General features: G+C 42.1%; 1 protein-coding gene across 1 annotated transcript; it reads right to left on the bottom strand.

Annotated features, from left to right (window-relative positions):
• Nucleotides 1-153: 153 nt before the first annotated feature.
• nudcd3 (NudC domain containing 3) lies at nucleotides 154-10,957 on the bottom strand. Its single transcript, XM_063013753.1, has 6 exons — nucleotides 10,678-10,957; nucleotides 9,010-9,326; nucleotides 6,256-6,388; nucleotides 4,800-4,943; nucleotides 3,132-3,320; nucleotides 154-1,559 (listed from the first exon to the last, which is right to left on the bottom strand). Exons 1-6 carry the CDS (start codon nucleotides 10,873-10,875, stop codon nucleotides 1,449-1,451), a joined length of 1,092 nt encoding a protein of 363 aa, XP_062869823.1. The 5' UTR covers nucleotides 10,876-10,957; the 3' UTR covers nucleotides 154-1,448.
• Between the last annotated feature and the right edge of the window lie 597 nt (nucleotides 10,958-11,554).

The following is an 11,554-nucleotide window of genomic DNA, read 5'->3' on the forward strand; positions in this document are numbered from 1 at the left end:
GAAAGGTAGCTGACTGAGGCCCCGTGATGAATTCGCGTTCTTTCTGGGGTGTGTCACTGCATTTTGCCCAGTGATTCCAGGGAAACCGGGCCCACCACGAGGTTAGCACCATATGGAGTTAAAATACAATTAAAAAAATACAAATTTTGAAAATTGGTTTTGTTATTCACTTTATTTAACTCAGGCATAAAAACAATCAAAAAAAGTTGTGAAGCAGAAATACGACTTGAATATGAGTATCACTAATAAGCAACTTCCGAAGCGTCACAAAATACTCAACATGGCACAAGAACACATGTCCAGAACTGTACAATACATGTAAAACGTATTTTTATATTGATCAGCCATAACATTAAAACCACCTCCTGGTTTCTACACACACTGTTCATTTTATCAGCTCCACTTACCATACAGAAGATCAGGTATTATTTAGGTGGTGGATCATTCTCAGCACTGACATGACAGTGACATGGTGGTGGTGTGTTAGTGTGTGTTGTGCTGGTATTAGTGAATCAGACACAGCAGTGCTGCTGGAGTTTTTAAATACCGTGTCCACTCACTGTCCACTCTATTAGACACTCCTACCTAGTTGGTCCACCTTGTAGATGTAAAGTCAGAGACGATCGCTCATCTATTGCCGCTGTGTTGAGTTGGTCATCTTCTAGTCCTTCATCAGTGGTCACAGGACGCTGTTGGTTGGTGGACTATTCTCAGTCCAGCAGTGACACTGAGGTGTTTAAAAACTCCAACAGCATTGCTGTGTCTTATCCACTCATACCAGCACAACACACACTAACACACCACCACCATGTCACTGCAGTGCTGAGAATGATCCACCACCCAAATAATACCTACTCTGTGGTGGTCCTGTGGGGGTCCTGACCATTGAAAAACAGCATGATAGGGGGATAACAAAGCATGCAGAGAAACAGATGGACTACAGTCAATGATTGTAGAACTACAAAGTGCTTCTATATGGTAAGTGGAGCTGATAAAATAAACAGTGAGTGTAGAAACAAGGAGGTGGTTTTAATGTTATGGCTGATTAGTTTCCTGCCCCCTTTTTTGCACTGTCCCAACTTGGATATAATCAATTCCCCTGTGTACTCTAGTTCATTCTGCTATATGCACGACGCACTTGTCTGGCTGTGAATTCTTACAGAGCTTTACCACATACTGATGGTTACATTTATCTCTTACGTCCCCAGCCATACTTCATACAGTGATATTGCAAATTCTACCATTTGCACAATCATGGTATAAAAATTTCGAAATAATCGGGCATGACTGAACCCTAAAAATTCAAGGAAATTATCAACATATTACGAATTTAAATGTAGGAAAGCTTTTGCAGTGCTGTTGTGTTGTTCATCATGTTGCAAACAGCTGTCAGTGCTCCAGTGTTTATGATGTAGACAGTTGGTTCGCCGACCAGCCTCGACCCAAGTTTAGAACTGGACAGCGCTCGGCGGTATGTCAAACACGGATGGGTCAAACTGCTGGCCTTTAAATGGTGATCCCTCAGCATCCCAGCCCTTCTTCAGCATGTCATGGACTTTCTAACATGTATATTAAAAAAAGAAAGAACAAACTGTCAGCAAGGTAAAGAAATCTATGACTAAAAAGTGGATATACAATCCGATATAATGTAAACTTAACAAAGTACAATGGCAGACCACTGCCCGTATTCGGAGTGTTTATATTTTGTATTATTACAACTAACCAGCAGAATCTCACAATCATATTTCTGCTATCCATTTGACAAAAAAATCCAGATAAAGTAAGAAAAATATTTGGTAATGCTTTGCTATCATGCAAAATAAAAGCGCACGGTAAACAGCAGCACCGCGACCCAGATCAACCACATAGCAACATAAAATCATAACCGCTGCTTACCTGAGCTTCTCTTCTTCAAATTGAGACCAAATCTATATCCGTGTGTTGTTCCATTAGGGATATAATCTACTTTTTTGTAAATGTTTTCCTTTATGTTCCCAGAATATTTACTGCTCTACTATACTCTGTTGAGCAGACTACGTTTCTAGACTACCAAACCATGCGCCATCTTTTTTGGTATTACATCTTCGCCACTTAGTTCATTTTTCTCCATAGTTGCCAGACTTAATAGTTATTAATGCGGTAGACCTGAAGGAGCTTAATGAATGTGGGGAAAAATAGTATAGCGGCACACACTGATAATGGTGGGCCCACGTGGTGTATGTGTGTGCGCATGTGTGTGCGTGCACGTGCTCATGCGTGAAAGAGAGAATGGTCATTTTCAACATTGTGTAAAAAGTAATATTGAATATATCGATATTTTTCGATATACCGCCCAGCCCTAGCTCTGATGGTCAACAACAGTGGTTATTACATTTTTCTACATTCTTGTTCCCTCAGAGACTCTGTGGCTACAGTGGGCACAGGTGCACAGAAAGTAAAAAGTAGAAGCCTGGAAAAATGTTGCGTAACCCAATAAATGTGAATTTCTGCTGCAATATGCAAATATAAGGTCAGATTCTGGGATAAGCAGCGTGGATCCATGGACCAGCCTCGCTTGTCTTAACAGTTCAGGGTGTGGGGAGTGTATAGGTCTTTTTTTTATGCATTTTCTCCCCATTTTGCTCCCGATTTAGCGCACTCAATTTGCCGTCTGCTGCTGAGAGATACCCGATTGCATCCGAGGAGAGCACGTCGCTGTACACGCCTCTGCCGACACGTGTACAGCCCTCCTCTTCTCACCCATGCATCCTGCACAGGCGTCTCTTCTGCCAATCAGGGTCCTTACACAGCGTATGAAGACCCACCCACCCACACATAGCCCAGCTCTCGCCCTGCAGATACGGTGGCCAATTAGTATCTGCTGCAGGCACTGCCAATTATGCCCGCCAGATGGAACCCAGCCAGTTTCGAACCGAGGAGTTTACAATCTCAGGAGTTTAGAAGCTTCGAGGAGTTTAGAAGCTTCGTTGGAATGTTATATAATTCCAACAACTTAAGGATTATTTGGCACAAAGAACTAAGAATGTTCCAAATTGATTTCCCCCTACACAACCTGATGTCCCCTGATGCACCCCTGGAGGTACATGTACTACAGGTTGGGAATGCGGAGCCTGAAGTGTCTGTAACGTTACCATCTCATGGCTCTGAGGCTTTCCTTGCAGTTTCCGATGATAGTCAAAGGTAAGTCGATCCAGCACCGCGTGTTCCTCCTCATCCACAGTGGCCATGGTGCGTTCACGGTTGATCTGGTTCACGTCGATTTCCTGCTCTCCTTTTAGCACGGCGCTCCACCACATTTCCCCGGTTTTATTGAGAGAGAGCTGAAAAAGGATGACAAAAAAAAAATCAATCGTTTAACTGCATTAAACAGCTGTAAGAAAGCTCTAGCTGCAGGAAGTGAACCTGAAGATTATTTTTTAGCTCTCTTAATTCCGATAACCATTCTGGACACTTATGGTGACCTAGAAAACTAATATTTAATTTAAATGAAGAATTTCAAAAACCCTTTTAAAACATCTGGAGTCCCGCATTAATTATCCCTTCATTAACTGCTTTATTAAGATCAGTGTCGTGGTGAGAGGACACTGGATGGAAACACGTCCTGGATAAGGCATCAGTCTATCCCAGGACACCCTTACCCAAACATTCAATTACTCACTTCATTTGAATTCATTTCAAATTTGTAGCTAAAACACCTGAAAGCGGATCGGTGGCTCGATCCCCAGGTGGGGCGGTCCGAGTCCTTTCTGTGTGGCGTTTGCACGTTCTCCCCGTGTCTGTGTGGATTTCCTACGTGTGCTCCGGTTTCCCCCCCACAGTCCAAAGACATGCAAGTGATGTCCATGACTGTGTTTGACATTAAACTTGAACTGATGAATCTTGTGTAACGAGTAATTACCTGTCCTGTCTTGAATGTAACCAAAGTGTAAAACATGACGTTAAAATCCTAATAGATACACCAATGTCCATTTTATCAGCTCCACTTACCATATAGAAGCACTTTGTAGTTCTACAATTACTGACTGTAGTCCATCTGTTTCTCTACATACTTTTTAACCTGCTTTCACCCTGTTCTTCAATGGTCAGGACCCCCACAGGACCCCCACAGAGCAGGTAATATTTAGGTGGTGGATCATTCTCAGCACTGCAGTGACACTGACATGGTGGTGATGTGTTAGTGTGTGTTGTGCTGGTATGAGTGGATCAGACAAAGCAGCGCTGCTGGAGTTTTTAAATACCGTGTACACGCACTGTCCATTCTATTAGACACTCCTACCTAGTTGGTCCACCTTGTAGATGTAAAGTCAGACACGATCGCTCATCTATTGCTGCTGTTTGAGTTGGTCATCTTCTAGACCTTTATTAGTGGTCACAGGATGCTGCCCACGGGGCGCTGTTGGCTGGATATTTTTGTTTGGTGGACTATTCACAGTCCATCAGTGACAGTGAGGTGTTTAAAAACTCCAGCAGCGCTGCTGTGTCTGATCCACTCATACCAGCACAACACACACTAACACACCACCACCATATCAGTGTCACTGCAGTGCTGAGAATGATCCACCACCCATATAACACCTACTCTGCAGTGGTCCTGGGAGAGTCCTGACCATTGAAGAACAGTATGAAAAAGGGCTAACAAAGCATGCAGAGAAAGAGATGGGCTACAGTCAGTAATTGCAGAACTACAACGTGCTTCTATATGGTAAGTGGAGCTGATAAAATGAACAATAACTAGAAAGGATGTCCACATATTTTTGGCCCTATATTGCACATGTTCTGTACAAGAGTATACTTCTTACCAGTACACAACTGCCCGGTTCCAGACTCCACAAGGAATTCTCAGAGTTGATTTTGTGCTTGAACTCGCCTTCCATCAGGACTCTTTCAGACGCTCCCTCCTTCACCGCTACCCGTACACTTCCAGACTGAAGACTGACAGACACCTGCACACACAAAGAGAATCCAAACCGGTACTGATGCATAACGAGTCTCTTTTCTGAATGATATCAGCTGATCAGACTAATAGATTGATGAGTAGCTAATTGAGCTCAAGCAAATTGGAATTAATTACAAAAAATTGAAAAGGGTTTTCTGCACAGCTGGTCATTAGCATATAAATTTGTGTATGAATAACCTCGTAATAATTGATTCTATTTGAAATGCATTACTCATATACAAGGACACTGAACATCTGTAACTGGTGGCCTACTCCAAAATCCATCCAGTAAATGAATCTTAAGTGAAATGAATGTGTGCGGTCTAGGTGGCAGCTCTGCAGTTATACTATTGATTTACATGAGAACCATGTGCTATTTTTAGCCAAATCATCATATACACAGATAAGCCATAACATTAAAACCACCTCCTGTTTTCTACACACACTGTCCATTTTATCAGCCCCACTTACCATACAGAAGCACTTTGTAGTTCTACAATTACTGACTGTAGTACATCTGTTTCTCTGCATGCTTTGTTCTCCCCCTTTCATGCTGTTCTTCAATGGTCAGGACTCTCCCAGGACCACTACAGAGCAGGTATTATTTAGGTGGTGGGTCATTCTCAGCACTGCAGTGACACTGACATGGTGGTGGTGTGTTAGTGTGTGTTGTGCTGGTATGAGTGGACAAGACACAGCAGCGCTGATGGAGTTTTTAAACACCTCACTGTCAGCGTCCTGTGTGATGTGATGAAGGTCTAGAAGATGACCAACTCCAACATCAGCAATAGATGAGCGATCGTCTCTGACTTTACATCTACAAAGTGGACCAAGTAGGTAGGAGTGTCTAATAGAGTGGACAGTGAGTGGACACCGTATTTAAAAACTCCAGCAGCACTGCTGTGTCTGATCCAGTCATACCAGCACAACACACACTAACACACCACCACCATGTCAGTGTCACTGCAGTGCTGAGAATGATCCACCACCTAAATAATACCTGCTCTGTGGTGGTCCTGTGAGAGTCCTGACCATTGAAGAACAGCATGAAAGGGGGCTAACAAAGCATGCAGAGAAACAGATGGACTACAGTCAGTAATTGTAGAACTACAAAGTGCTTCTATATGGTCAGTGGAGCTGATAAAATGATCAGTGAGTGTAGAAACAAGGAGGTGGTTTTAATGTTATGGCTGGTCGGTGTATACTTCCTAATTGTGTGGCAAAAATCTTTTCTGTTTTAGCATGACTGTGCACCATGTTTTAATACTGGTAAAGTGAACAGAAGTGGAGGCTGGTATGGCCACAAAGTGGGGGGATACCTGTCTGCCCTTGACTATGCCAGGTGGGACAAAAACTCGAACTTCCACATCTGTGTAGTCCTGCGACCAGCTGTAGCTTTCCCGGACAGCACCGTTGTAGCTGTCTGGGTTTGTCTGGAAACTGGTCTGGCTGCTGGAATTGCAAGAGAATGATATTTTATGACAGAGTAAGTCAGAATAATATTCCACATTATAAGTGAAGTTTACATAATAATCTTGGAATTTCAGTGATTTCTGCAGCGGGTCTCTTTTTTTCTTGAATTTTTGTAAATGCACTGTTGCTTGGACAACCCCTGATCTGATCAAAGAGATTTGAATGACCACACGCCTCCTCCAACACACGTCCAGTCGTAGTCGCTTCTTATCACCTGCCAGTGTTGGGGTCCCCCAAAACCTGTATCACATACCGAGAGCAACACTAAGCTCCATGTTCTAAATATTTAACCTTCCAACCGCATCCAACCTTCCCTTCCTCAAGCATGGCCAATTGTGTTTATAAGACAGCCCAGAACTCACAAGTTTGGACATTCCGCAGTGATGTGCCAGCATGTAAGATCACTGTGCCACCCGAGCGCCCCGGCTGTCTTTTTTAGTGACTAAATGCTTGGAAGAAATACTTTTTGTTCCACCACGAGCTTGGTTTGTTCTTTCTTTCTTGGTCAAGCTCATTTGACTGTGGACAGCAGACCTGATGGTTGTTGGATTAAATGTAAACCGGGGGGGTGCATGTCCAAAAACGGTTGAAAACTTCCAGGACCACTACAGAGAAGGTATTATTTGAGTTTTGTTTGTTTGTTTGTTTTTGTTTATTGCCATTCCAGCTCAATTTGGCTATGTACATGGCATTATATGTGGGTTCAAAAACCAAGTTTAGGTTAAATCAAAATTGATGTACTATATTTGGTTTTTTATTTTTAGATAATTCAAGAAATTAAGTATTTTTTGTGGATTATTGTGTTGGAAAAGATCTTTCATATTAGTGTCTTTGTAATATGTTTTTCTGCTATTGTCGATGGCTTGGCATTCTGTCAGGATATGTTTTATTGATAACTGTGATCCACAGTACTGGCAGTTTGGCGCATCTTCCCCCAAGAGAAGGTGTCTGTGCGTCAAGGCTGAATGTCCTATACGGCATCTTGTTAAAACCGTTCGGTCGTTTCTTTTAATTGGATAATGGGTAGGGGTTCTGTCAAGTTGTGGCTTGATTTCATAAAGTTTGTTGGCTGTGTTGCGATTCCATTCCTCTTGCCATGTGTTTTTGCAAAGTGAACGGATTGTGTAAAGGGCATCAGTGGGTGGGACATAGCACCAGGTAATCTGTTTTTCTGCAGCTTTCTTTGCCAGGTTGTCTGCTTTTTCGTTGCCCTGGATATTGCAGTGGCTAGGGATCCAACAATATGTGACGTAAACTCCACGTTTTCTAAGCTCTTTCTCTGTGGCTAAGAGCTCTAAGATGACTGAGTGATCTGTTTGTAGGGATGTATTATTTGAGTAATGGATCATTCTCAGCACTGCAGTGACACTGACATGGTGGTGGTGTGTTAGTGTGTGTTGTGCTGGTATGAGTGGATAAGACTCACTGCCACCTCAGTCACATCCAGCCAACAGCAACCTGTGGGCAGCATCCTATGACTACTGATGAAGGTCTAGAAGATGACCAACTCAAACAGCAGCAATAGATGAGCGATCGTCTCTGACTTTACATCTACAAGGTGGACCGACTCCAGCAGCGCTGCTGTGTCTGATCCACTCATACCAGCACAACACACACTAACACCACCATTATGTCATTGTACTTTTTGGTCCACCACGAGCATGGTTTGTTCTTTCAAAATTGTGGTCCAGCTCATTTGACTGTGGACAGCAGACCTGATGGTTGTTGGATTACATGTAAACCAAGTGGGGGGTGGGGGTGCATGTCCAAAAAGGTTGAAAACCCCCGAATGTAAACGTTTAGACACATTTTCTCCCTGCATAAAAGGATGTACAAAGCACTATTTAATTGAGACAGTCCTAAATAGCACAGAAGAGTTACCAGCTGCAGCCAGTCTGCAGACATTATAGAATGTTCTATCCCACTAAAATGAATATTAGAATAAGCTTGTAACATGTGATTTAGCTAGGCCTGTTTTTTTGCTTCAATTGTCCAACACATTCTCGTGATCAGACGTCTCAGAAGGATCAACTGATCAAGTAAAGACTGCACGTAGAGACTGCTGAGCCAACAATGCTGCTCCTGCTAGATGTGACGGAAACCTGGCTTGTTTGCACCAAAAATGTCAAGAACTCACTACGGACTTCATCACAGACAAATAAAGAAGAACTCCAAAGGTATAACTTTTAGTTGAATTTAATTTTGTGTATGTATGATTTGTGTAAATCCTATTTATTCAAATTATCCTCAAGGCCACCCAAGAAGGATGGGGTTCCCTGCTGAGTCTGGTTCCTCTCAAGGTTTCTTCCTGTATTTTTAAGGGAGTTTTTCCTTGCCACTGTTGCCCTCGGCTTGCTCAACAGAGCTTTTTGGTCTGTTGGTCCTGGATTCTGTAAAGTTGCTTTAAGACAATGTCTATTGTAAAAAGCGCAATACAAATAAATTTGAAATTTTAAGTGAAATCAACTTTTCTTCTTTTCCCCCTCAGAAATAGCTTTGGTGTCAAACTAACTTCTTGAAAGCTTTGGCATCAGACGCATTAGACCATATTTTGCACAGCTAAAAATAACAAAACATGACGGTTCCACTTCAACACTTACGAGGCAGCTGTAGAAGAATCTGGAGTGGCTGACGTTGCAGATTCTGCAGCTGCAGGTGCTGTTGTGGGCTGTTCACTCTCTGCAGGCGGCTCGTTCATTTCACTTCCCTGCACAGACTCTGTGCTGGCAGGTATGGACTGATCCGTAGACGAGGCTTCAGCGCACATGGGTACCTGCTCATTTTCAGAAGGAGCGGCTTTTTCTGCCTGTGATTCTACTTCAACTTCTTCTACTGCAGGTGGAGCTTTGGTTTCTTGGGCCAGCTTTTGCATCCTCTCTCTGTCCTGTGCTGCCAGCTTCTCAAACAGCCTAAAAGTCTGGAGAAAGAGGGAAATGTAGATTCATGAGGATAATACAGAATTCTGACATTTAATAAGTGTTCTTAAAGTTATTAAAGATAGTCAATACATATACATTTATGGCAGATGGCCTTGCTCAAGGGCCCAACAGTGGCAACTTGGTGGTGATGAGGCTTTCAGATCACTAATCCAGTGCCTTAACCACTGGCTACCACGTAATGTAATAACCAAAATGTAATGTTTCTACTCACATTATCCATTTTATCAGCTCCACTTACCATATAGAAGCACTTTGTAGCTCTACAATTACTGACTGCAGTCCATCTCTTTCTCTGCATGCTTTGTTAGCCCCGTCATGCTGTCCTTCAATGGTCAGGACTCTCCCAAGACCACTACAGAGCAGGTATTATTTGGGTGGTGGATCATTCTCAGCACTGCAGTGACACTGACATGGTGGTGGTGTGTTAGTGTGTGTTGTGCTGGTATGAGTGGATCAGACACAGCAATGCTGCTGGAGTTTTTAAATACCGTGTCCACTCACTGTCCACACTATTAGACACGCCTACCTAGTTGGTCCACCTTGTAGATGTAAAGTCAGAGACGATCACTCATCTATTGCTGCTGTTTGAGTTGGTCATCTTCTAGACCTTCATCAGTGGTCACAGGACGCTATTGGCTGGATATTTTTGGTTGGTGGACTATTCTCAGTCCAGCAGCACTGCTGTGTCTGATCCACTCATACCAGCACAACACACACTAACACACCACCACCATGTCAGTGTCACTGCAGTGCTGAGAATGATCGACCACCCAAATAGTACCTGCTCTGTAGTGGTCCTGTGGGGGTCCTGACCATTGAAAAACAGGGTGAAAGCAGGCTAAAAAGTACGTAGAGAAAACAGATGGAGTACAGTCAGTAATTGTAGAACTACAAAGTGCTTCTATATGGTAAGTGGAGCTGATAAAATGGACAGTGTGTGTACTGTAGACACAAGGAGGTGGTCATAATATTATGCCTCATCGGTGTAAGAATAATAAAATATATAGTTTTATAATTATATTAGTGGTTCAGATTTTAGGCACAAGGTCAACAGACATTATATAAGTAATCTGGAAGAAATTGGAAGGTATATATTTAAGTTAATAGGTTATATATAGTAAGTAAACAAGTAATGTAGAAATTTACTAGAAGTATATTAAACAACATAAATAATAATAGTTAAATGTTTATTTTTGTTATGTTAGTAGTAGTATTGTTCTAAAAGCACTTTAAAAGCAAATTGTGGACAATCTGATGACTTTATCACAGGTAATAAATAAACAAAGCACAAGACCTGACTGATGTGTTTAGTTATATTGTTAGATCTACCTTATGGACCATCTTTTCTGCTACTCCAGGTGGGAAACCCATCCGATCATTAGGACTGTCCAACAGTCGATAAAAATCAGTTTTTCTGTATAAAAACCCGAAATAGATCTGTAGAAAATTCTGTATGTTTCCAACATGCTGCAGAATCCCCAGTAACGCGTTGTCATACAGCTCAGTCATTTCTATCGGACAGGACATGCTGATAAAGTCCAGTAACCAACCGAATATAATCAAGCTAGACTTATGAACTCTGTCTGCGGTAAATTCAATAAAATATGGAGTTACATAAACACAAACACTGATGGAAAATACTAGAGAACCAAGAGGTAACCTTTCACTTCCGAGCACTTTAATACAAAATAAAAGTCTCACACATATAAATACGCTTGCTTTTATTCTAATGTAAGGCTGCGCTCACGAGCTTTGTTTGGAACATAATGGGTTGGGCATGTTGTTAGTTATATTTGTAAAGCCAAAACTTTATTTAGGGTTGATTTGTAAAGGGATGATTAGCAGAGCTAATCATACTGGTTTAAATTGAAATATGAGTTTATATATATATATAATATATACTATATACACGCATATACTTATATACACATACATTTGTATCTATATATGGCTCAGTGGGTAGCACTGTCACCTCACAGCAAGAAGGTCCTGAGTTCGATCCCCAGGTGGGGTGGTCTGGGTCCTTTCTGTGTGGAGTTTGCATGTTCTCCCTGTGTCTGTGTGGTTTTACTCTGGGTGCTCCGGTTTCCTCCCACAGTCCAAAGACATGCAGTGAGGTGAATTGGAGATACCAAATTGACCATGACTGTGTTTGATATAATCTTGTGAACTGATGAATCTTGTGTAATGAGTAACTAAAGTGTAA

Source organism: Trichomycterus rosablanca, chromosome 18 (genome assembly GCF_030014385.1).
Source record: "Trichomycterus rosablanca isolate fTriRos1 chromosome 18, fTriRos1.hap1, whole genome shotgun sequence".
NCBI classification, from domain to species: domain Eukaryota; kingdom Metazoa; phylum Chordata; class Actinopteri; order Siluriformes; family Trichomycteridae; genus Trichomycterus; species Trichomycterus rosablanca.